Raw genomic sequence first — 27,489 nt, forward strand, 5'->3', positions numbered from 1 at the left:
TAACCTCTCTACAGCGTCACCTTATTTGTAATGTCATCTGCTTTATAACATCACCCTATTCTTTAATTTAGTCTTCTTTATTGTGCGGAGACTAGAAATAAGGGCTAATCATTGCAAATGCTCATTGATATAAAACCAGCTGATAGCTGTTGATGAGTGTGTTCTAGGAAACACTGTAGAGCATGTTGTTTTTCTTTGTTCCGTGCTAAGCATCGTGGCAGTCCAATCTTCTCTGCAGGCCTCTGCTCCCACAGAGCTATCCAGATGGTCTGGCTCTGTCCCTCTTCCCTTTCATCTGAGGTGGGAAGGTGGTGGGGGAAGGTTTGTATCTGGTTTAAATGACTCATCCCTTCAGATCCCCAGGCCTCAGCTGTTGTACAATCCTCAGAAGAATGCAACATGTGCCTTCCACAACTGTTTTTTTCTATAATCCTATCACCGCCTCTTGCTCCTTGATCCTGGGAAGGATGCAGGGGAGCAGATGTTGCCCCCCTCTTAGCTTTACTTTGGAAGACAAGCTGGACAGTGGAAAGCAGAGCATGCTGGGAGGGCATTAACTGGCTACTGAAAAAGTATAGCAGATACTTGAGTGATTTTTGCTGGAAAAAAAATCCAGTTTTCTACATTTGTGGAAGTCACAAACAAACTCAGATGTATGAGAAGTCGATCTCACCCCATTCTCCAATGGCCATACCTGTGTTTCAGGCAATCTAAAAGCTATCTGTGCTTAGCACAGCCTGACCCCTAGTTGATTTCCCATACAGTGCAATACCAATTTTCAATCAAATTAATAGGTGGAGCAAACAAGAAATCTTCTTTATTTTTGGGGAACTATAAAGATCCAGACAGTCTAAAATTAAAATTAGTGATTAACATTCAAAAGAGGGGAGATTTAATTTGGATACAAGGAAGAAGTTTTTTACAATAATAGTGGTGAGGCACTGGAAAATGTAGCCCCAAGAGACAGTGGATGCTGTATCCCTGGAGACATTCAGGGTCAGTCTGGATGGGGCTCTGAGCAGCTGATCTAGCACCTGCAGGTGTCCCTGTTCATTACAGGGGAGCTGGGTCTAAGGATCCTTTCCAACTCAATCGATTCTATGATTCTGTGAAAACTGAGTTTATGCAGCAATGAACATTAAATAAGTGCAGCGTCTTATTGCTCACATATGAGTGTCAGCCTTGTGTATTAAAGTCGAAGAGAAGTGGGAATTTAGGTAGCACAATCTGATACATTTATCTTGCTGTAACACTGATTATTTGAATAATCAGGAATAATATTTTCACTACTAGCCAAATTTAAAAGTGTGGACTGCGCAAAAAAATGAATAAATAAAGTGAATGGAGAGTATTTTATGATCATAGGTTGACTGAGGTAGGTGGTCTCAGGAGATTTCTAGTCAAATGTTCTTAAAGTCCGGTCAGACATGAGGTCACGCACAAGTTGCTCAAAGGGAAGAGTCTGCAAAATCAGTCTGTGTAAAGCATAATATATACTTTCTAGAGAGAAAATGCTTGGAATTGACATTTGTGGTGCTAATGTGTGGATGGAAAAGATTTACAGGGACTCAGTGCAGTGGAGTTCTGTGCATATTCATAGGATCATGGACCATAGGACAATAGGAGAGGCATTGCTGTGTACTAAAACTGCTGACTGCATCTATGTTAGTGGGACTGAAGGTATACATCAATTACTGCTATTAACTAAATACTATAAAGGCAGCTCCACTTGACTACTTCAAACACAAACCAAACCTCAGAACCATAGGTGTTATTCCATAAGCACCAGTCAGTAATTCATGGAGAGGAAATGCAGTAAGATGGGAGAATTCAGTTGCTGAGACATAGGTGCTACATCCATGCAGCTAGTTGCAAAATTTAAATGATGATTTGTTTGTTGGTTTGGGGTTTGTTTTTTAATGATTTCAAATATAAATGATATTGTGCTTAATGCAAACAAAGTCTGTTCTGAACTTCATTATATTAGGTAAAGATGAACGTATCACTAGACTAGAAGTTATTTGTTGCCTAAGGACAAATGATCATGACATGATTACATTCAGTGCTGCAAACTGAGTGCACATCCCTGCTAATCATATACATACTGGTGCTTTAAAAGAGATTTTTTTCCAGAAATAAAAGACATGAATTAAACTCATTGGGAATTAGGAAGTTCTTTATTCGTCATTTATTAGATTGTTATAATTCTACTGTTAGGAAAGAGGACAACTTTGGCTAAAAGTTTATGTCATCTCAGCAGCATGGACAAAAATTATAGATATGTAGAGATATTGCAATATTTAAGGAAAATAAAGAAAAAGAAGTAGATGATGAGATGTTATAAAATACATAAAATTGTTATAGAGAATTCAGAGGCATAGTTGGAGGCTGGGAGTGCTTGTCAGAACTCCAAACAAGAGGAAGAAGCTGAAGGTGTACTATGAGAAAACATCAGTGTTGAGGGAAATGTGAGCATTTAATGCCACACACTGGCATTGTTGCTGGCACGGCAGTAACATCTTTTGGCTCTGGGACAGACCACTTTCAGAGACTTGAAAGTGGTTCTTAAATCACTCTTTAATTTGGGAATTCCTGCCTTTAGGAACCTTTTTCTTGTGTTATTGAAAATGACATAATTTCTAAAAATCCAATGTATTTTTCATTCACTAGGTTATTTTCTTAATTATATTTGCTGGAGATAGATTCAATTGCAATTTTGTTCACCTTCAATTTATGTTCTTATTTCTAATGCCTTTGGCAGTCTTTCAGAGAACGTCCATACACACTGAATTTCATCTCTTAACACTAGATGATAACTTCCAGTAAATCCACAAGCAGTGCTTGTAGAGGCAAGAGCACCTTGTCTTTTTTTTCTACCACTGAGGAGAGCTCCAGAATAAATCATAGAGTCATAGAGTCATTTGAATTTGAAGGGACCTTTAAATGTCACCTAATTCAACCCACCTGAAATGAACAGGGACACCCACAGCTAGTTCAAGTTTCTCAGAGCCCTGTCCAGCCTGACCTTGAGTATCTCCTGGGATGGGGCATCCACCACCTCTCTGGACAACCTGTTCCAGTGTCTCGCCACCTTTACTACAAAACACTTCTTTAGATGCAGCCTAGGTTATGGTTGGCTTTCTGAGCTGCAAGGGTACACTGCAGGCTTGTGTCCAGCTTGTCATCCACCAGTGCCCCCAAGTCTTTTTCAACAGGGCTGTTTTCCATCCTTACAACCCCCAACTAGTACTGATAGCAGGGACTGCTATGACCCAGCTGCAAGACCTTGCACTTGGATTTATTCAACTTCTTGTTCACCTGGTCCCCCTACTCAAGCCTGTCTAAGTCTCTCATTCTGTCCCTCAGGTGTGTCAATCACACTTCACAGTTTGGTGTCATCTGCAGACTTGCTGAGGGTACTGCCATTCCCACTGTCAGTATCACTGATGAAAATGTAAAAGAGCACGAGTCCCATTGTTGATCCCTGAGGGACATCACATGTCACTGTGATGTCCATCTGGACACTAAGACAATGACCACCAGTCTCTGGGTGTGACCTCATAACCACTGAAAATCCATATCCTTTAAGTTTGAAGAGAATGGTGTTATAGGGGACCATGTCAAAACTTGAAGTCCAGATAGATGATGCCAATGGCTCTTCCCTTATCTACTGATGCAGTTACACCATCATTATTCATTATCTTCTCTGGGACAGATGTGTGGTTGAAAGTTCAGTACTTCCTGGGTCATCCTTTCTACCCATGATAAAAATGGGTGTGACACTGCCTTTTTCCAGTCAACAGGGACTTCACCTGACTGCCGCGGCATTTCAAATGTCATTCAGAGGGGCCTGGTGACTGTGTCAGCCAATTCCCTCAGGACTCTGGGATAGACTTATGAATGTTCAGGGTTCTCAGGTAGTTGCCTGGTCTTTACTTACAGTAGGAGGGGCATCGCTCCCCAAGTTCCCACCTTCCAAACCACCCACTCAAGGGCTGTATGTAAAACAGATGCTAGTGAAGACTGAGGTAATATATTGCCATGATCCTCAACACTTCATTGATCTTTGTAGAGCTCTTCTTTCCACCAGATTAAATGGCTGATAAAGTTGCAGCTACTGTTTTTCCACTCCTGTGCCAGATTTTGATACATTTTTCGGAGCAGAAATTAAAGTCTGTTAAGGTGTAAGTGTTGCTTTTCCATTCCAGGTGTCCAAAAGCTGTCCTGCTACCCAGGTTAAGGCAGCTTTATGTGACAGCAGTTTTACTCAGACATGAGTCTGAACTATGACAGACATTTCAGATCAAGTGGCTTCACTAAAATGTTTCTGACCTTTAATGGTTAGGGAGAGCTGCCAGGTGGGAGCTGGGAAGGAGGAATTTACATCAGCAAATGTTGGCCAACTTTCAGTACATATGGGTAAGAATAAAAATGGCAGTGCTCTTCTGTGTTGGTCTCCTGGATATGAAATACTGATATAGGACAGTACAAGCTGGAGATAAATTTACTGGTGGTAGTCCAGGAAATATGGAAGGGTACAATATGCTTTTCTACAGGCGATAAGACAAGCTAAACAATTTGAAATATTTTAAGATGATTATCTCATATAATAGAATCATATAATCACAGTCATAGAATTGCTTAGGTTGAAAAAAAGCCATAAAAATTATCAACTCCAACCACGACCTAACCATACTACCCTAACACTAACAACCCTCTGCTAAATCATGTCTCTGAGCACTGCATCCAAACAATTTTTAAACACAGCCAGGGATCGTGGCTCAACCACCTCCCTGGGGAGCCTATTCCAGTTCTTAATGACCCTTTCTGTAATGAAATTTTTCCTGATATCCAGCTCACCTTGGCACAACTTGGGGCCATCTTCCCTTTTCCTGTCACCTGCCACCAGTGAGAAGAGACCAACCCTGCTCTCGCTGTAATCACCTTTATTGGAAGAGAGCAGTAAGGTCTCCCCTCAGCCTCAGTTCCTTCAGTCTCTCCTCACAGGGCATATTCTCCAAGCCCTTCCCAAGCCTGGTTGCCCTTCTTTGGACCTGCTCCAGCACCTCAATGTCCCTTCTGTACTAAGGTGCCCAAAACTGAACACAGTACTCTAGGTGAGGCCTCACCAATGCCAAGAATAAGGGCAGGATGACTTCTGTAGTCCTGCTTACCACATCATTCCTGATACAAGCCAGGATGCCACTGGCCTTAATGGCATCATCTAAAAATGATGACATTTGTTTCCAACTTATTAAAAATGTGAGTTATGATAAGGATCTCATAGAAATGCATTATTTTAAATGTGTAGACCAGGTCAATCAGCACAGAGAGGGAAATATTATTTACCAGACTGTGATCATGTTAATGTTATTTGGAAATCAAAAATAATAGGTTGCCTATACCCATGGGCTGCTCAATCTGTCTGAAGGGCAAATAATAGAAAAGATATGGAGCATTTGACTAAAAAGATTTTGACTAATGTAATTCATAAAAATCAGGAATTTGATCAAAAATACTCATTTCATTCCATTATATTTTATTAATATATTATTGTAATGCACAAGAGAAAAGTAACAACACAGCTTTGGTACACCTAGGTTCTACACTTAGTGCTCCTAGGGAAGATTATGACTTTGTTTCCAATAAAGGACAACTTAATTGATTGAGTTCAAGGCAATTAACATCTCAAAGCAGGCCTCAGATGAAAGATAGTATTTGTGAAGAAGTACTAGGCCCAGTTTTGTGATCAATAATGTCAACATGAAGCCTGAACCCACTACTGATGTCATAAAATACACATGAATTTTAGATGCAGCGTTTTTACTTTGAAAAGTAGGTTGTCTGGAAACAACCTTTGAGGAAGAAAAAAAAAAAATCAAGTACTGAAGAAAATGCCTTTAAGTTGGCAATAAAAAATTCAGTCTGTTTGGAGAGATTTATGTTAGAAGTTAGAAGGAAACTCTTTACTCGAAGGATGGTGATGCACCAGCACAGGTTGCTGAGAAAAGCCATGGATGCTCCATTCCTGGAGGTGTTCAAAACCAGGCTGGATGGGGCCCTGGGCAGCCCTGCATACGGAAAAGGGTTGGAATTAGGTGATCCCTAGAGTTCCTTCCAGCCCAAGCTATTCCATGTTTCTATGATTTCAATTTTTCTATTTCATTACTGGAGCCAAACAAATGTTCAATTGAAGGCTAAAAAAAGAGAAACATTTCCTAGCAAATGTAGGTCTGTTCATTGTTCTCTCTCTTTTTACTTTCCAATGTCCTGGTGTTCAAAAAATTGTGAAAGAAAAAATATGCAAGGAAGGAAGGGAGAAAGGAAGGAAGGGAAGGACGGAGGGAGGAAGGGAGGGAGGGAGGAGGGGAGTAAACCAAGGGAGGGAGGAAGAGAAAGGATGGAGGGAAACAAAATGATAGAAAGGAAAAAGTGTTCAGTATCTGAAAGTAGACTTAAAAATGAGTAGACACAAGCAAGAAGAAGATACTGAGTCTTCAAAAGCTATTTCAAACTGTTGGATATGGATAAGGAATAATTAGCAAGACCTAGGATGTGTCGTTCATGAAAAAAGCCACAAAAGATGGGAATAGAAATCAATTGAACAAAGTATTATGAAAAACAGCAGTGTGTCCACCTTCTGATCTCAGCTGAAGACTGATCATCTTCCTGAATGATATGGAACAGCCAAAACAGATTTGCAAGTCCTCTACAAGCTCTGTTCAGGTGGCAGAGCAGTGAAATTCAAGCAACTATGCATGATAATCCACTGATATGTTCTGGCTTGACACACCAGGAACCTGTGAAGTGAAGAGAGTATGCCAAATACCCCATGAGATATGAGCAAACAACCTAATCCAGGCATAGAGACTTCATCTAGTGTTAGCTCCTACAGCTTCCAGACTGAGAACTGTTCTGCTGAAGCTACATCAACTGAATACCTGAATAAGAATACAAGAATATTTTTCTTTCTAATCTATGGATCAAACCATTCAAAAATGTAATTTTCAAGACATCCAGTGTCTAGAGGGCAGTATAATGTTCTAGAAAGCTGCTTCTATAAATCTAACTCTTTTTGCCGTCTTTATTGGTTGGATTTTGTCAGATGAAGAAATGAATGTTTATGCCCCAGGTTTAGAAAGTAATAAAAATGTTTTATTTTCAACATGGGGACCGGTGCTTGTCTTTATTGGAATCACATCCCAGGCCTTGTCTGGGAGAAAAATCACTACAATGCTATGGTTTTTGTAGAAGAGATCAGCATAAAGGAAAAATGTGACATGAGATTTTGAATAGTTTTGAACAGAAGGAAAGAATCTGTTGTAAACAAACTGCATGTGTGAATACTAGTTGTGTATATAAATAATATAAGTGATTTGGGCTGCAGTAGCTATTAATGCTTTGAAAGATATAAAATTTTCATGAAGATGAAGGAAGTAATGGATTAGCCAGCATGGTAATGAATGATCATTTATGTGACGCTTTATTTAAAAAGTGCAGTCCTCAGTGGTCAGAAATAGAGAAGAAAAAAAAAAAACATACTGGTTTTTTTTCATATTTCCTTACAAGATAAGAGGAAATAATTGTATTTAATTAAAAAGAAAAAAAATCCAAATTAGGAATAAGGAAAATAATGATTTTTATTAACTTTTTATATGGATAAATTGCATTTTAGACCTACATTAAACTACAGCCCTCTACTGATGAAATAACACCACTAGGAAAACTACCCTGTACTGTTTTCATAGTTGACTTTTTTTCTAGGAAAAGCAGAAGTCCAGAAAACCTTGAATCTTGACCAGCGTCAAACATAAACTCATCCCATACTAGTGCAGTTCATACACAGGGTAAAGGAATGCTCCTTCATGCCTTCACATGAAATATGTATGTGATTGCTCAGGCATCTAAAACATTTTCTCTTTCCCTACTTACATGTCACCATCTTTAGGTCAATAGCAAAGCATGTTGTCACTGGGGACCTTGTCTCTCTTTCTCCCTAAGTTTAAAGGATAAAACCTCCATGTACAAGGTACGTGTCTGCAGGTCTGCTGCTGGTACTTTCAAAATTACATCTTAAACTGTAGTTTTGTAAAGATGAAGTTCTTCATGAAACTGAAGATTTATTTCAACATTTTCTTCATTATTCTCATTACTATTTTCCCCTTTATTGCCTTCTAGCACTTTGGAGCTTTGAAATTACTTATATTTGTAAAGACTGTGATATAGGTGACCATTATTTAAAGCTTCAGGGATTTCTAGCTTGGCTACAGCAACTCTTAAATTTTTGAAATGGTAGAAGCCATCTGTCTCAACAGATCATGTTCTTTTACACTGAATGATGAACTAGTATTTCAGTTGATTTAGACTTAAAACAATCTTGGAAAGGAGGGAATTTCATAAAGCTGCCAATTTTTTTTTGTCTTCAAATTTCCTCATGTTCTGCTCTATGGATTGCTAGGGTGGTATCCGTCTCTCCCAGATGGGAAAGTAGGACACACATAAAAAAACAGTTTTATCAATGTCAAGAAGACTGAAAGGAATTAGATAAATATCTTCATCTAGTCCTTTACCAATAAACATCCCTTTTTCTGAGCTCCTGTAATGGATAGAATACCAGAGGTAAATATTAGAAGAGGCTATTTAAAACACATGCAGATATGGGGCAGTAATTGTCCTTTTTGTCATTTGAAATCTCCCAAACATTTTACAGTATACATTCAGCATAATTAAATTACTCTGAGATTTATTCTTCAGCACTGCATGAGATGAAATTCAGACTGTATAAATGCAGCTGTGGTCCATGTGAAAACACAGCCTTCACAACAAAGCACTTATTAAGGTCATTACCTCAGTTTTTGTTTTCTGGACTGCATTATGAAGGCAGCATGAACAATAACCTTTTCATAAGGATTCATAAGGATCTCTTGGTGCTCGCTGTATGACTTGACACCAAAAGAATGGGAATAAAACGACAGCATCAGCTTTGGCATTTCAGTCTACTGCAGCACTGAAAGGGTTAACGACTGCTATTTTCCTCCTTTCCAAATTTGACCCATGACTCCCCTGAATGGAATGAAAGGAGCAGATTGGGGTGTGCAAGTAGCTCTCTTTGAACATGTCTGGCAAGTACAAGGAGCTTTTCTTTCCTTTTATTCTTTCCTTTGGGTTAGGAAGGGCAGCCCCTGCCTTGGACTACAGAAGTGCTCTTGCTCTGCCAATGCTACAGAATGAAGAAACTCTCCTGCTAGCCAATAAAGGGAAATTTACCACAGGACATAAATGTTTGGCTCATATGCCATTTAAAGTAAATTACAAACACCTTCAGAAATCAGGATGATGGGAGTTTGTGGAAGGCTATCTCTTCAAAGGGGCTGGAAAGCATTTCTCTCATAATAAAGCGTGCCATATAGTCATTTTCTGCTAGGTGAATAAGCACAAAACACATCTTTGCTCATAAGACTTTTTATTGTAGCAGTTGTCATGAGCAGAATCAGAAAGTACTTGAAAATCCATTAAAATCACAATCTGTGTACTTAAAACAACAACAACAAACCACAACTCAGAAAAGTTTGTCTCTAAGACTTTGTAAAAGTGAGAATTCGATCAGTATGCAACACATTTATGTAATTCAAGATTAATGATTAACTGTTAAAGTTTGGGCTTTGTACAGCCAAGCCAGCTGTTTAGCAGAGAAACAAAACCCTTAAATCTCTGCAGCTGCTGGATGAAGCCAACTTGTGAGTTGCTCTGTGTGATAAGATGCCCCAAATCCCATACTCTGGCCATTGATTGGCTGTGAATCAGAATTACTGGCTGTCTCCGGGGTGTTTCGGTTACAGCACTCTTTCCCAAAGGGCAATTGTCATTTGGATTTATGCCTGCTTGTAACTGCTTTTTCTCCGGTTGTGTTCAAGTGCTAGTGCATGACTTTGTGCAGTTCTTAAACTTACATTGTGTCCCAGATCATGTATTTTGCCAGGGAAAAATGGAGTCGCTTTAAAGATATGTAATACTCTTATTCAAACCAGTTCTAGCAGTGGGAATTTTTTTTTTTCTTTTTATTTTTCTCTTTTTTTCTTTTTTTAAAACAGAATTTTTATATTCAGCCAGATTTTTTTTTCATCCATCCAGACCCTGAATATGTGCCTGAGTTCCCAAGTTTAAACATCATCTTGCCAACTTTAAAACATTTGGCCGGTCAGCAGAAAAGGAAAAGCTGCTTGTAAAGCACCAGAATGCGTATTCAATTAGTCACTACACTGCTTAAAAGGAGAAGCATCAGGCACAGGGAGGGGAGGCAGGGGGGTGGCAGTGCTGGCGGAGAGGGACAGCGTGAGACAGTCTGGATAAGAGGCTTTATCAGCCCACAACAGCAGTCCTGAAGTTTGAGGCCACTCTTTAACATATAAGCTTTTGTTTAACAACAGGCAGCCGTGGGACAGTGAGGTTTTCCTGGTAAAAGAGCAGTATTTCTTTCAAATAATTTAATATTGCTTTGTATGAAAGTGCAATAGAGATGAGATGATGAGCAATGGAAACTATGTGTTGGGAAGCAGTTAGAAGTTATTTAGTTTGCTATTATTTCCTGATAACTTGGCTGTTGGGCATCCTGACTAAAATACAGTGCTTTGGCAGATCTTCCTTGGCTCCTAAACTATTTTGAATGAGATAACACCTTTGAAAGAGGGTTAAATAACCAACCCAAATGACTTACTACATTTGGTTCTTAATCCTGCCCTACACTACAAAGTCCCCAACTCAATAGGTTTCTGATAAAGAAACAGCTAGAAAAAAGCCTTGTGACATAATAGAATCTCTTTAATGCTCAGTAGTCATCATTGCTTATGCTTTTTTTAAATGCTTTGTCCTGTACTTGACCTTCAAATGTTTGTAGCTAGCTGATCTGGAACTTTTTGGCTCTGCAGCTGTCTAAACTAAGGATGATGATATTGCTTAGAGATTCTTTTGTGTATGTGTGTGTATATACGAATACTGTTTTCAGAAGTATATATATATTTACTTTAACATGACTCAAAATCTTGGAAAGCTTGTACTTCTTTATCATATTAACTAAGGATTGCTAAGCTCTCACTAGTGGGATACGTTTTGGCATGTGAGACCCAAGTTATACAATACGCTGGATTTCAGCAGGTAGAGGAAACTTTTAGAGCTGTAATAAATTTGCCTAAGTAATATTTCACAGATGTGCTGCCTTTTTCTTGGCAAACAGGCTAAAGATCATAGAAAATGTCTTCACTTAAAGTATAAAATAAAAGCTTGGAAGACAAAGTCCTTAACCACAACAGAAAGAAAAAAAAAAACAAAAAACATTTAGCTAAAAGATGAGAGGGAGTACAAGAGCACAAGAGTTAAAATAATCTTACAGTGGGTTTCTGTTTCTGTTTTATTTGTTTTCTCCTACTATAGCTACATGCTATAAGAAATAAGTGAGGCTGTTTTGGAAAATCCATTGCCTGTCACAAGTTTTTCTGTGCTAAACTTAATCTTCCAGTTTTATTTTTAGAAAGCTTATAGTTCCTTTCTTCAATATGGTAGAAAGGCTGGCAAAATGCAGGCCAGGTCCTGCAAGATGAAGGCTTGGCCTTCCTTCCAGAGATGGTAACTTTATGATAAAAATAATTTTAAATAATGGTAAATAATTGCAAATTAGAAAGCAAGAATCCTTGCCCCTACTTTATTGTTTTCATACAGATACATTGGAAGAAAATAAAGGAACGTTTTCCATGGGATAGCTGTGAAAAAATATGTCTATATAAAGTATGAAATATACTTGCTAGAGAGAAAACTCTTAACATGGAAACAGATTATTGGATTTCTGAGAGAACAGCTAAAATACACAGCATCTCAATGAAGTGGAGCTCTGGCCAAGTTTTACAGTGTCCTGAAGTAGGGGGCAGGGACAAGATGTTTATATTGGCCTTGTTTTTTCCATCTACATTACTCCTTGTGGTCCTCCACCATGTGTGTCTACCTTTTTAAGGCTACAGATGTAGGAGCATCCAGCCTTCGTGTCTCTCACCCTTGCAGCTCTTACCCACTCCTTTTCAGCACAGAAACTGAAATAAATATATCCCCAAGTAGGTGTAAATGGAGAACAGCATTGTCCCCTTTACATCCTGATGTGCAACAGCATCTGGACAGGATGTGACAAGGACCTTAAAAAAAAAAGCATAGATAGAGTACAATAACTAATCTCATCCTTCCTGCCCTCAGGTAAGGATTAACCTGTGTAAAAGATGGCTTACAAACTTCTGGGAGGGAAGGAAGGAAGAAACACTGGCCAATCTGGTTTTGTTGTGTTCCAAGCTGACAACCAGTGTTTCATCAGCTCCACAAAAAAACGTATGACAATTGGCAATTGAATTTCATTTTCCATGACAAGTATGCAAGCCATTTATTGTAGGTAAATAAATACAGATCCCCAACGTGTCCACAGGCCGATACAATCCTTATTTCTGAAGAAGTGCTCAGACCTGTACCAGGTGAGAATCACTCTGTGCCACGATGGTTTTAAGAGAGTGGTGGAGTATCTGTAACCCTGGCTATCCCCACCCCCAGATCGTACCAGCAGTCTCACCAGCAGCATTCCCTGCTGTCCTTATCCTTACTGGAGACAAAGCAAAGGTGCTGCTTGGGAGGATGTAAAATCTAGATATCTGAACTTCAAGCCTTGTTTGCTAAAATCTGCGGACAGAGCCCCATACTATTATGTCCTGGCAGATAAAATGGTCACAAGGTGTTTTGGAACAAGGTCATCTTTTATCAAGGGCAGACTGTGCTGCTTTGGTACCATAGAGACACCAGAAATGGGAAGCTCTTGTGCAAACAGCAGCTGAGGTCACCCTGAAAGCAACACCTCAAGTTCCATCTCATCAAAGGAGGTGATGGCAGAAGACTTAATTTCTGCTTCATTTTTACATACATACCTGCTTTTAAGAACTTGTGGTCGGGAAGAACAAAGAGCATATGGTTACACTGTAAATAGCAAAGTGGAAGTATCTGTAGTTTGGGGTAGTTTGGTTCGGATTGTACAATTTAGAAGATACTATTCTGCTTTTACTTTTTTTCTTTTATTGTATTTTTCCCCGCCAGAACATTTAAATGAAAAAATGCAGAAGTTTTCAAAAGCAAAGAAAACAATGTCAGAAAGTGTTACTAAAAAGGGGGGGGGAGGGTAAGCAAATCATGTAGATTTTTCTAAATAAACAGACTCTGGCAGAGCAGTTACACAACTTTTCAGATCACCATAGTGATCTGGAGGACGCTTTACTATTTATTTTTTAAGTAGCAACAAAAAGAAGAAACGGATTTAATGGAATTATGCAGCCACCTTTTCCCCTTTCAGGCACACTGAGGTTATATCTGCCCTCGCATTATTATGCTTTTTATTATTCCACTATAATAGCAGTCTTGCCATAAATTAGAGTGCTTTCAGTCACAGCTTACAAGTCTATCAAGTCTATTAGATTTTAAAGAGAAAAGAGGGAGGGAGGAAAAGACGCTGCTGTATTCAAAGGGTTGTGAACAGCTTTTTCTGTGGGGGGAGGAGGGGTGTGTAGATTGGGGGTGAAGACAAGAGGAGGAGGGATGGGTGGTAGAGGAGTTGCATTCTGAAGTCCCTCCTTTAAAATAGTCAGAATAGGAAAAGGGAGACCCCCACCAATCTTCTGGAAATAATATAAGAGGCAAACCTCAGAGGTAGAAGAAATACCCAAAAGGAGATGACTGCAGCTTGCAGTAATCTGTAAATGATTGCTGGCAAAGACTGGAGGCTTCAAGCCTGAGCTGTGTTTGTTCCAAAAGAAAGCCAAGAAGGACGGTGTTAATAAAGAGAGATTTAACTGAGGGCTGTGCTTGGAATAAAGTGGGCTACAAAAAGGTCACATTTGATCAGTTGGAGCAGATTACAAGGGCTTTAAAAGGTAGTGGTGGAGAAATGAAACTGGGACTGTGAAGCAATATAGCACAAGATTGATTTTGGGGGTGGAGAGAAGCTGGGACAAGTGCTTATCAGCTCGAGAAGGAGGAAGAGCTGTGCTGGGTTTGTTGTCATTCCCACACTGAGTAGAGTCCTTGCTGCTGTTGTGCTTAGGCTTCCTGCCATTTTCTTTTTTATTATTATTTTTATTTCTATTATTGATACGATGGTGTCTATAATCTCTGACTTGGATCCTCTGAAAAGCTGGAAAGTTTTAAGGTAGGCCTATGTTTTCTTCATTGTTTTTTTGTTTTTGTTTTTATGGTTCAGCCCTAAATTAACTGGAGCTTGAGTTATAATCGAAATGTGAGCCCCGGGCTTAAGTAAGAGAGGAGCTTCTGGTAATTAGAGCCCTTTTAAGATACAGCAAACCTTTAAGCAGATGTTTAGAGAGACTCGAGGGAGATTTTTAAGATATACTTCTCAGTGTTACAGTGTAGTGAGGAAGTGTGGATTTTTTTTTCTTACTTTTTTTTTTCTTCTTTGTAATTTAAGGAGGGATCGCTCTGTAAATTCAAGTTAATAGCAAAGGCTCACACCAGTTGAAACTGCTGCATGAACTCGCTGCTTTCTTTGCTGTGCTGTTGCAGCGGAATGGGTGGAAAACTTCAGAGCAGCAAAAAGCAGCATGAAAGGAGAGGGAAATGGTGTTGGGGGGTGTGGAGGGGAAAATGTTCTTTCTGTTCTTTAATTTTGTTGCTGGAATTTCCACTTTTCTTTATCTCTTCTGATGAATGCATTTGATACTTAGAAGTTGTTACTGATTTTTCTTTCAGCAGTGCTGTTGGTTGTTTATCTTTTTTAATGTGAATAGTGATTAACATTAATTCAAATCACCAAAAGCGGTAAATAACCAAAAGCACTGTTATTACCTGCTCCAGATATTAAAAATGTAGTGTCAAGTGGCAGCGTTCAATGCTGCTGTAACTGCACCGCTTTGCTGACTGAGTATCTTGACGTGTAAAAAAGTTTGCAGATGGTTTGCAGAAACTTCAGGGAAGCAGCTGGGGATGTAGTTGGTTAAATTAGAAAGTGAGTTGAATACAAAGTTTGTTTCTCTTAACTGAGATGCAAAATGTGAAGCTGCACCTAATAACTGTTTTGTGTTGCTTTTTGTTATGTTGTTTTTTTTTATTATTATTATTTTTAAGGGAATAACTGCAAAGATTTTGAAGGGGTGTTTGAGTTGCGATTGTTTTAATTTATTTTTTTTTAATATTTATTTATTTATTTTTTTAATGCCTAAGTATAAATGAGGGTCTTGCTATAGTACTTATGTGGCTTCATGCACCACACACCTTGAGCTGAGCAGGCCCTTAAAATCAAACCACAGTATCTACTTACAGGCTGAGGATGTTTTCCCTTACATTCGCAGAGTGTTTAACTTCCTTTTTTGAGAAGTTAAATATTCTCTGACCATCTTCTGAGCCTGTGCACAGCAGTGTGTGCGAGGATCCCTTATGCTCGTCTGTGCCATGTGAGAATTGGCTGAGCAGTTCTACTACAGATTTGGCTTTTAATTTTGTTATTAAGACTGTCAGCACATAGTTTCTGTTTGGCATCTGAAACCTCAGCATAGAGGTTGGCGTGCTGCAAGCAGAGGGGTCTGAGTGGCATCAGGGGAAGGGTGGTCATGTCAGGGTGATCCGCGCTCAGAGTGACTCCTGTGAGTCATCCCCTGCAAGCGAATGCCAGGAAAGTGCTTTTGCAGAGCTCCATATGTGTTGTCTGCTGCGTGTGTGCTCCAGAAGAAGCTATTCTAGGAATTACTTTAAAAGTTTATCCCATTCGGAGAAAACTTCTGTTTCCTCTGCTGGGGTAGTCAGGTGATAGCAGGTTTTTTGCTGACGAGAGGGATGACATGGAGAACTGGAAAGCTGAAGTGATTTAAGGAAGAGAGACTGCTGCTCTTTCAAACAATCCTGTTTTCTTAAGAAAGTGACACGTTTGTATGATTGGAACAGACTTGTCTCCCTGGTGCTCTTTTCCCTAAAGTATGACTGAACAACTTTGTGTGTGAACCTGGAAATAGGAGGTGTACAGACAAAGAGCAGGTCAGGTATGTGATTAAATTAATTTACACAGCACTTCTTTATGTAGTTACTGTATATGATCATGGAAACAACTCTGTATGTAACAAATTAATTTACACAGCACTTCTTTATGTAGTTACTGTATATGATCATGGAAACAACTCTGTATGTAACTGTGGGATGCAGAGGGTTAAAAGCCCCTTTCAGTATCTAAAGGGTGGCTATGAGGAAGAAGGAGACAGACTCTTTGGCAAGGTCTGTTGTGATAAGACCAGGGGAAATGGTTTCAAACTAAAAGAGGGGAGATTTAGATTAGATATAAGGAAAAAGTTTCTTGCAGTAGGGGTAATGAAGTTCTGGCACAAGTTGCCCAGAGAGGTGATGGATGTTCCATCCCTGGAGATATTCATTGTGAGGCTGGACAGGGCTCTGAGCAACCTGATCTAGTTGTAGGTGTTCAGTACAAGGGGTTGGACCAGACAACCTTAGAGGGTCTCTACCAACTCAAGCAAGTCTACAATTCCATGAAAATGCAGGAAGAGGCAGTGTGTAATGTAAGTGAAATGATCATTGATAGCAAAAAAAAAAAAAAAAAAAAAAAAATTAGTAATCAGCTGGAAGCCAACATAAAGGTCATGACTTGAGATGCCAACTGTGAGACAATTCCACCTTTCCTTATAAATCTTATTTCCTGCAGACCACTTTCCATCTAGTTTAGCTTGATGCCTCTGAGCATACTGGCTACTTTTATCAAGGGAGAAGGTTGTTAATATTTATAAGAAATAGAGGTGGCATGAAGTAATTCCTTAAGACCCAGAGTGCAGCAGCAAATATTGCAGTCACCTCAACAATAGGGTTCAGTGGTGGCAAATTCTCAGTCTGGTTTTCGTTCTGCACACCTATTAATTTGTCCTGTGACTTGGTCACAGTTTGAGACTTGGTTAACTGGGGGAATCACAGAATCATGAAATGGCTTGAGTTGGAAGGGACCTCACCCCACCGTGGGCTGATTGCTCCCCACCAGCTCAGGCTGCCCAGTGCCTCATCCAAACTGGCCTTGAGCACCTCCAGGGATAGGATACCCACACCTTCTCTGGGCAGCTGTGCCAGTGCCTTGCCATCCTCTTAGTGAAGAGTTTTCCACTGATATCCAGTCTAAATTTCCCCTCTTTTAGTTTTAAAGCATTAACCCTCATGTATTAAAAGAAATACATGGCATGTGTATAGTTACACCAGACATGCCTCTTCTGTTGTTTCTGACTGGGGTAGAATGGCAAGAGGTGTAAATGCTTTCTGGAGAACACGGCACCCAATAGATTCATGTTAGGACTCAACACAGGTTAGTGTTCAAAGCAACAAAACCCACTTTGGAAAATATCTTTCTTGTCAGTGATCTGAATATTAAAACTATTGGAAAGTAAGTACATGAGAGCTTGGATTTTTTTTTATTTTTTTTTTTTTCTTCTTCTCCTTTTTCTCTTTAGATAAGTTCCCGGAATAACACCTATGCTTTCACACACTACACACTTCTGCCTGATCTTTCTTTGTCTCTCTATAGTGTGACTGGAGTTATTGTGGTGCCTGTCAGGCTCCTTGAAGCTGGGAGAGCATGGCAAAACTTCAGGCCTTTTTAAAATATTTCAGAGCTATACCAGCAAATGGTTTACACTCTGTGGTCAGAAATGCCATATAACTGACTCCAAAGGGATCTATAAGGTGGGTTCTAGTCCCACTGGCATGCAGAAGAGACAGAGACCATCTATTCTGAGGTATCTCTACTCCATGCCCCAACCCCTCCCTTTACTTCTGTGACATCATCTTGGTCTGCATGGCATGGCATAGCATGGCATGGCTTTGGTTCCTGCTTTTGAAGCTGGAGCCTATGCTCTGAGAACAGAGCAAGAACCTTGCAAGGACTGACACAAAAAGGAAATCCCTCTAGGCCACATCTCTGCTTTTGCTTCTGTCCCTTTAATTTGGCTCAGGTAAGGCTAAATACAATGCTATAAATCTCAAGTTACCTGCACAGGGAAGATCTTGCCCCCCTTTGCATTCCTCCCTGAAAAAGTATGTGATGTTTCTGTGGCTTATTGCTTAAATTAAATAAAAATGTTATTTTAAACTTGCCTTTGCAATCTCAAGGTGAGATCTGAAGAGCAGGAGTGAAGGAGCAAATCTTACTGTAATGCTCTCCATGCAGATTTCACCAAAATTTCTCTCAGTTTCACAAGTCCTGCTGAACAAGTGGATACAACTTGGCTAGTGGAATTGGAAATATGTCCTTATGTGGAGTAGATGACTCCAAATTTCCATTTCCCACCGCAGATATCAACCCAACAGCCTGTAGATAGTTTGGCTTTTCAAGTATAAAAGTGCCTTCCCTGCTTAGCAAGTCAGACTTGAAGGAGCAATTTCAGCCATCTTGTGTTGGTGTTATGAGTTTGCTGGGGAAAAAAGGTCCTTCCCCTTCCACCTGTGAAATTACTTGTGAAATTAAATAGGATAGGTAGCTTCAAGGTACAGAGCTGGGGAAGTGGAGAAGAAGACACATGCAATGGCTCAGATTCAATTACTGGCTCGGAAAAACCTCAGAGAACTGTAGCATTGTGAATTCAGTTACTGATTTGACTTCTGGCTTTCCATCTCAGCAAAACTACAGTGAGGCTTCCTCTGCTGAATTCTGTGTCAGAGAAGACTGCTTCAGTACATGGATCTTTAACACCAAACTGCTATTCAGAAAAGGAACAAAAAAATGTTTTCACATGCTTTACTCCAAGGACCCAAACAATGTTGTCTCCACCCATTCCTCAAAAACAGCTTTATTATAGAGTCCCAAAAGTTTGGTTCTGGGACATAATGCTGGACTCCGTCACCACAATGAAATACAAATAATGGAATTTTAGACATCAGTGGAGAACAAAAATTCCCTAATAATTGCCAAAATATGCTTGTTAAAAAAAAAAAACAAAAAAACAAGAGGGGTGTATGATTTTTATTTTTTTCATAACTAAAAGCACATTTTAGAAATAGTTTTTCAGTTAACGTCTCTGAAAATACAAGATTGCACTGAAAGGAATGTTAGTGAGGGTAAAATAAGCCCCAAGTCATCACACAAATGAAAATGAACAGGAAGATGGAGGGTGTGACTAAGTTCTAATATATAAAATATGAGCAGCAGAACATAGTCTGTGTTCCTCCACTTCCAGTCTGAACATGCAACTCCTCAGTGAATAATACTGGGATGAAAAAATAGGGCCAACAAATTTGAAGTACAGGTTTTCAATAACTTTTCCATCTAGTGTTTTCTCTGTGCTTTGCAGAAGACAACATTGTCAGTTTTTCTTATTGCTTTTGATTTGTTTTTTTAGGTTTATTTTTGTTTGTTTTCTTTTTCTTAGAAAGGCACGATATGTGGAGTGATCAAAAAAGTAAAGATAATAGAAAATAGCAGATTAGGGTGTAACACTCTCAAGCGTCATTGTTGATGACTGAGAAAGTCATCTAGTCCTTCTCTAAGCCTTTGCAGATTTATTCTTGCATCTTTATTTTCCTCTGATTAAAATTCAATATAGCTCTTTTCAGTAAGAGGTTATTCTGTACCATTTTACTAAAAACAATCCTCTTTTCATATTGAGCCGGTATACAAGCTCATTACATCTTGTTCATTTGGACATGAGTTGATAAATCTTCCAGGTGCTTCATCGGGGATTTAACCATCCAATTCAAATGAATGCTCTCTTACAAAGAGGTTTACTTACAACTTCTGCTGTACTCCTTTGTCTAGTTGTTTAAAGTGACCTAACCCCTTTCCCGTGTAATATAAAATTACGAAAGCAGTAATGCAAGTGTTTAGCAAGAATGTAAGATAGTAAATTTGTAGTCATACTCATCCCAGCTATCAGGGACTTGCAGTTCAGGGACTTCTAATGTTAGCAGTGTTGTTTTTTCCTTGATGAACAATTCCTCATTGAATTCATCTGAATTTTTTGCAGTTTTAAATTAGAATCAATCCACAATACCTTGCAGCAAAGAAATTTTGTAGTTTGACCAACTGTTTGCACGTATGTTAACAAAACAGTGTGTTGGAAGGGCTCTTTTTAGGTGCAATTTTGTCTTGCTTCTATATGTTGGGACATGCAGTAGCTGTTTGAGGTGTGTTCATGGAGTTCTGAAATGGCTGAGGTTGGAAGCTACATCTGGGTTTACCTCGTCCAACACCTGTTCAAGTAGGGACACCCAGAGCGGGTTGCTGATGTTCAGTTGACTTTGGAGATCTCCAAAGAGGGAGAGACTCCACAACCTCTCTGGGCAAACTGTGCTGGTGCTCAGTTTCCCTCCTAAGACCTTGAGATGTTGAATTCATTCTTCTTTCTTTGAAGGGCAGAAATATCGTGTTGTTTCTACATCTGTTATGCTTCAGAATTTAATTTCTGACTAGTGATTAACAGTGCTCAGTTACAAGGATATATATATATTATGTTGGAAAAAAATCAGGATCCTTCTCTCCTACGTGCATTATTTTGTTATATTTCTTTTCATCTACCATTTCATTGTCTTCATCTTGCAAGTCAATCAAAGTACAAACTACTTCTCTGCATCAATTTGTAACTAAGCCATTGTGAATCTTAAGGTTTGTCTAGTTCTGTGTTCTGTGGATCTACAATGAGGAAATTGCTCTGTAGAAAGGAAAGGTTGTGGAGAACTTATATTATGCTTCAAGAGATAAGGCTGTAATTCAAGCTTTCCCCAAACTTTGAGACAGTTAGGATGAGTTACTTAATCTTTGTGTGCCTCAGTTCCCACCAGTAAAATGGAGTTGTTAATACTTGGCTTATCTATAAACTTGTCATGGCATACGGCTCTATCCACAGAGAGCCCACAGCAATGAAGGTTCACTCTTTGGCTGGACGTTTTAGTGCCTGCCCTCCTAAAAATAACTTCTGAATGAAACTAGAATTTAACTCTTTAGAGAAAAGTAATTCCATGTCCTTCACTCAGTATTTCTGCCTTTGCTAGAAAACTCCTTAAACAATCACTCAAATAACCCTATGTGCAACGTGCAACAGCTTTCGATTTTTCCAGAAGTTGTTAGGCTGAAGCTGGTGGAAGCATGGAATATAGAAATGAATGCTTTGTCTGAGATTTACCCAATAGCAAATTACTTAGTTTCTCTCTCTTTAAATTCTTCTGTTCACTAAATCTTTATCACAATTTGTAAGCTCACTGTTTTGCTTTTTTAATGCCCTCACCATCCACTCATCCAAGTTCTATGTCTCCTCTGTATGCATTTCGTTTTCTACATAGCTGCTGCTTTCTGGTCTCATAAATGCCCATGCAAATAACTTGTCCTAGTTGTATTTCTTTCTCTCCTTAATTTTCATACTCTCCATCCCCCCACCCCCCGCTTCACCCCATCAGTGGAAATGCAGCTCTACTTATCTCTGGTTCATCACCTTCTTTCAGAGATACTCAGGCTACATGGCACTTTCCTGGCCTTTAGTAGGATAGATAGCCACTGTGTCCTGTGTCTGTGTCAGGTATAATTAAAGCAGCGAAACACTTTTAGTACTTATTTTTCTAGCAGTTGTTCTTACAGCATTCTCTAAATAGCAGGCTTTGTTCTGTTCAACAGGGATTCAATAAAGAATAAGATGCTGTACCAAGCATGGACCAGAAGCAGGTGATACCAGGGATATTTGTAGTCTTTTTGCTGGATCTCTGCAAGAGCCAGAGGATTTTCTTTTGATTGACCTGAGCAGGAGCTGAATTTCTTGTGTGTAAGGAAAATGATCCAGCTGTTCCCTGTGGATGTTGTCTGATGGGTATCACCATCTCCCAGGGAAGCTGTTTAGACTTCATGAGCTCTATTATTTGTAGGGGGAAAAAAAAAGCTTCCTGGAACTGAAAATAAATAAACAACCTCTTAGTGTAACCTAAACGTTACCATGCTTCCTCCTTTATTTGAATAGCTGGACCTGCTTATACTGATAGTACACTAATTTTCCTAAATTTAAACAGCAAAATTTTCATACAAATTTTATGTAACTTTTCTTTGATAGTTTTTCCTTGATTGTATGTATCCCTTTGCCTCATCATCAGTGGAACAGACTCCTTAGGTTTTTTTATTCCTCATGATAAAGTCAATGCACCTACTGTGTAGAGCTGACAACTCATTACAGGGCACTTGCTTCCAAGCTCTTGTTAATGCACCACTGTGCTTACTGGACCACTGTTAATCAGCAGATACTGATTTCTATGTATTTATTCATTTAAAACTAATATTTAAATATTAAGATCTTCTGAAGGTAGAAATATTGAGAAGCTCAGCAATTATCATAATAACCGTACTGTCTCTCTCTTCTGTTGAATGTGTAGATTTCAGATTGTTGGGAAAAAAATCTATTGTGTAAGTTCTGCTAGATTATTTTAAAACAGATTTCAAGCTAAATTGTCATGCAGTTATTCTCTTAAAAAGTTTTATATTTGTACCAGTAGTGAAAGACTGGCACAGTGGAAGATTCCAGGTGAACATGCCTGAACTGCAGGCAGTGTTTATCTTACAGCAGCAGATCAGTGGAGCCAGAACTTAGGTGGAACTGGAAATTTTATCTTCTAACAGTTTGTGGCAAAACATTCTTTTAAACAGATTAAGTACATTCCACACAAGTTTGCAAGGGAAAGTAAAGTAGGGAGGTGTTAACTTTTTCTTTAGTTTTAAGATCTTTAGTTTTAAATCGGGGTCTCTGTTTACAAGTCCCAAAGAAAATGGTGATGTGAAAAGGCTGTAGTTGAATATTTTTAAAGCTGTGGATGTTGCAGTTCTGAAATATACGTGCATCTAAAGGTCTTTCTCCATACAAAATATATTGTAAATATACAACGGAGTTAAAGTACAGTGGTCACTCTGCCACTGCATCTCCCATTACGCTCATCCTGAATGAGGAGATATTGGCTGATCCATTGGAAAATCTCAAGCTGAATCTATCTGGGTCTGCAAATAGTAACTAAATGCACCTTTAGGCATTTTTAGAACGGACGTAACATCACTTCTCAACCTTTAGCACTGTAATAAATCTTTACTTGAAGAAATCAAGGGCTTAATGCATGTTAATGGCAGTTGGATTCTAATCCTTGGGAGGTTTGCTTGGCTTTGCATGAGAACCCCTTTGATAGGAAATGTATTACTGATATTATCAAGTTGATCATTAGACTCAGTAGAGCTGCTGGGTGTTTTTGCTAATTTGGTGGACATCCCTTCCATCACTCTGGTTTTAGGGAAGAATTTCAATCCTATCAACTACAAGTACTGCTGTGGCTGGTGGATTTCCTTGTAGACCTTAGACTTGTTACTTCTTGGAAAAAAATGGCCTTGGCAAGATTTGTAGAATGCTGCTGACCAGTTTCAAGTTTCATCTGGATGTGCCAAAATAAGGGATTTCTGTAGGCAGAGCCCAGAGAAAAATTATGGACTTGGAAGGGGGTAAGGTATTAAAGGCCTCAAATAGGATGATGGGGAGAAAAGCATTTAAACACTGACGTAAACTTTCATTGATTCCAAGAGGAATTAATCGAGACAGTATTTTATGTGACTTGGAGTTGGATTTCCAGCTGACATGAACTGACAGTGTTCCTTGGAGCAAGTTGTACTGGCTTAGATGATCTGAGAGCTGGGACCTGTGTGTTTTGGAGAAGACTTGACATCTTTCTTCTTCCATGGAAAATGTTAAGATCTAATGGGTGAAAAAATGTCTTGTTCAGAGCAGTTACTGTATGAATTACTTCCAGCGTGCTGATGACCAGATTTACTCTGTCTGAAGTCTAGACTCTGTAAGGCTCTTGGGAATAAGATTAACTTTGGCTTTAAATTTCTAGTTATTTTTTCCCTCTATTTAAAAGAAATAAATGACCTATCTCTTTGCTCTTTCAATCAGCATTCAAGTAAACTAATAAATTCAGCATAATCTTCTAACAGATCTGACCCTATAACATCCTAGTTTGCAATCAGGCTGTGTAAACCAACTATGTAAGCTGCACAGCAACTTTAAGTCACTGGAAAGTGGTGATAGAGAAAACCAAATTTGCTGCATCAGACTAAAATATCTCTGGTGCCCTTTAGAGCTAGTTGTGATTTTTGCAATTTTTTTTTATTATTCCTGATAAAGCAGTTTGTATTTTTAACCCAGAGCAATGAGGCTCCTCCACAGGGCTCTGGGACTGCTCTTGAACTGAGTTCAGATCTCCTGGCTGTTCGCTGAATGTTAAAGCTACATCTGTGGTCAGTAATTCACTCGCTTTGCTGTGAAATTCTTAAAATCTCTGGTTAATGAGAGATCACGCTGTGTATACAGGCATTACAGGTGCATCTCCAGAATCTAGTTACATGATTCCTCAAAACCGGCAACAGCACTGTTTCACGTGTTCTTCAAGGTCTTTGCTTAAATCTTATGAGAAAAATACCAATGAGATATAAGAATTTAAAAGCAGTCTCTGTTCTCTCTGTTCTGTGATTCTCCATGCCAACTATCTGGAGAAAAAAAACTCAGTTACTCTTTTACTAAAGAGGTTCTATAACTTGAATATACATACTCTCCCTAGCAATATTTTCTATAATAAGCTACAAGAGCTGCTTCAAAATTAATCCCATTTCTTTGGCTCACCATATCAGAGGCGGATGTTGGTAGTATGGCAGTGGAGTCTGAATCTTCCCACCCATATTCCCTTACATTTTGTTGCCGTGTGACAGATGGCAGCAGAAGGGCAGTCTGACAAAATGGTGTCTGACATGGAAGTGCATATGAGGCAAATATGTATCACTGAATTCCTCCACACAGAAAAATTGTCACCCACTGATACTTATCAATACTTGCTGAATGTTTATGGAGACTGAACAGTGGATCTGAGCACAGTTGTGATGACTGCTGATCAACGGTGATGACAACAACATGAAAGACAAGCCACATTCTGAATGGCCACGTACAGCTGTCACACCATGAAATACGGAGTGTCTTGATCAGCTTATCCATGTGAATCAGCTAGTGGTGGCAATTAAGTTGAAGAAATAGTCTATTGTATCTGTATCTGTGAATTTGCTCTATCAGTTATTTTATTGTGCTGCTGTAGTTTCCATGAAATTTAATAGGAGGCATTACTTCCAGAGCAAGGTACATCCACCCAGAATTTTCCCATTGTGGTGTGTCTGCGATGTGGTTATTACACTTCTATATCCTTTTTTCTTTCTGTGATGCATGGACACTGCATAACAACACACAAAAGAGCATCCAACAACAAAAAGAGGTAATTATTCATATGGTGACAAAATAGCAAACAGGATTTGACCTGCTACCAAAAACATTCATGTTGTTCACGGTGGTGTAACTGAACTGAGGCTGAACTGAAACAAGGAGAGTGAGCAGAGATAAAGTTGCAGGTCCAATTCCAAGAGTCACAATTTTATCCTATTACAGGAAGATAAGAAGTTACGGTTGCCAAAATTCTTTTTGGTGCATTTACAAACATTCACTGTATAGACATCATAGGAGAAAAGTACTAAGCAAATGCTTCACTTATGAAAAAATAAATCAACATTGTAGTTGCTGTTTAAAAAATAAAACATCTTGAGATCAAAATGCGCCATAGTGTACAGAAACATAGCTAGAGTACTGCATTAATCTGACTGTAGGAATCATTGTCTTGCTTTCCCATTGAACTCTCTGCAAGTTAATGCAGGCTTGTTTGGTTCTTATGTATTTGCGATTCAGGTTACGGATTAAATTTAAGCAGATATTATGAAAATGCATTTTGTAACAACAGGAAAACAAACAAACAAACTGCAGTGATGAAAATGAGCCATGTACCCAGAGAAGTTGTGATGTGGACATGTAAAAATGTTGGACTCCATGTTGCAACATCGCAAAACATGACAATTTGGAATGCAAAATGAGTTCTGCTTTCCCCCTCCCTCCCATTTGTTCTTATAATACACAACAGCAGTCAGACCACACAGGAAGTTTGCACAAATGTACACGGAGAAAGTGGATGAGAAAGCAGAACTAGTTCAGCAGCAAAAGGCTGGGCATTTCTTATTCCTTCAGCAGCTGGAAGCTTAGTGTGGCACTGTTGAATAAAATCAGCTTTCCAGGGAGGAATCCGTATAATCAGTATGTATGATGCTTTCTTAAGATGTGATGATCTGGAACAGAGTAGTTACCTATATATGGTAGCTTTGTATCTTCTCAGCAAAAGCAGCCAATTCTGAATTCCTTGAGGAAGATGATAAAAAAATATGCTTTGACTGAGGGGTTCCAGCAGTAGTTAGCTAATAATTTCAGACCTATAAGGACTTCCTTATGAGGAGCGTTTAATTACAGAGGCAAAGAGTCATCCAGAATAATGAGCTCTTCTCAGAAATGGCGATTTAGGCTTTTGTTCTTTGAATTTTGTAATAACACAAAGGGAGGGGAAAGTCTTGCAAGAGATTGGAAAGCAATAACCCGCATGAAAATGAGCTTGGAGGATACCATGCCAGCAGATACCATGGAGGCCATATGCTTAGAATTGGGGAGATGAAACTAAAAGAATTTTAATGGGTGATGAGGGCATCTACAATTAGATAGAATTAAAATGGATGGGGAAGGATCTAAGTGCTCACACTTCAGCCAACTATTATCTGAGGACAAAGAGAATCTTTCCTTTTTTGGGAACATATCCCTATCCATGTAGGCTCTTTGTATCTCTCAGGGATAGAAGGTCATATAAAACAAACTCCTGTCTGATCCCATGAGACAGTTCCCATGTTACACAAGAGTGTTAAAATCCTTCTAATTGAATTTTCTCTCCTAATGCTGAATTCTAGCAGTATTTACTTTATTGATGCAATGCATGAGTCAAAAAGCAGAATAAATCTTTCAAGCCACATGTTACTGAGGAATATACATTTATTTGGTGGTATTATATGTGATATCTTTACCACTTTCTGTACCAACGAGTTCCACAGAGTAATTTTGCATTGCATTAAAATAATTATCCATCACTATCTGAACTTCGTGTACTGTCACATAGGTAAATTGTATACTTTAGCAAGCCAGCATGCATTCTGAAATTGTTATGGGAAAGATTTGCATTAGGAAAACATAGATTTCCTCCCCCTCCTTTCTATGACAAAAAATCTCCGTATACAATAGCATTACTGCCACATGTCATGGGGACACTGTGTAAATTACAGAGTTACAAATTTGTCAGCACAACCAAATGTCTGAAAGAATAATGTCATATTAGTTATATTTCAGTTGTAAGCCTGGTCTGTTTTAACCTTGATTTGTGTGGCAGCTAGCCATACCAACAGCTTGTGCATGGTTGATAATAAACAACTTTGTTTTAATGTTACAAGATTTTCATTTAACTCCTGGGAGCTTGATGCATTGACGACCAAAGATAAGATAAATTCAGATGTATAAAGCA

The 27,489-nt window shown here is 38.9% G+C and overlaps 1 protein-coding gene across 17 annotated transcripts in view; it reads left to right on the forward strand.

The window, feature by feature from the left end:
• Positions 1-27,489, forward strand: part of CELF2 (CUGBP Elav-like family member 2) — a 547,347-nt gene that overhangs the window by 161,252 nt on the left and 358,606 nt on the right. For 10 of the 17 annotated variants that reach the window (XM_085511791.1, XM_085511779.1, XM_085511798.1 and 7 more), the window contains exon 1: positions 14,058-14,218. The exons of the other annotated variants lie outside the window; for them this stretch is intronic. In XM_085511791.1, coding sequence (XP_085367917.1) covers positions 14,166-14,218 — 53 coding nt within the window. In that variant the 5' untranslated portion in view covers positions 14,058-14,165. Of the gene's footprint in view, positions 1-14,057; positions 14,219-27,489 lie in introns of those variants that run through there. 17 annotated transcript variants of the gene reach the window in all.

The sequence above is a fragment of the Coturnix japonica genome, chromosome 1 (genome assembly GCF_054131305.1).
Source record: "Coturnix japonica strain WE chromosome 1, WE-NBRP24, whole genome shotgun sequence".
NCBI lineage: Eukaryota > Metazoa > Chordata > Aves > Galliformes > Phasianidae > Coturnix > Coturnix japonica.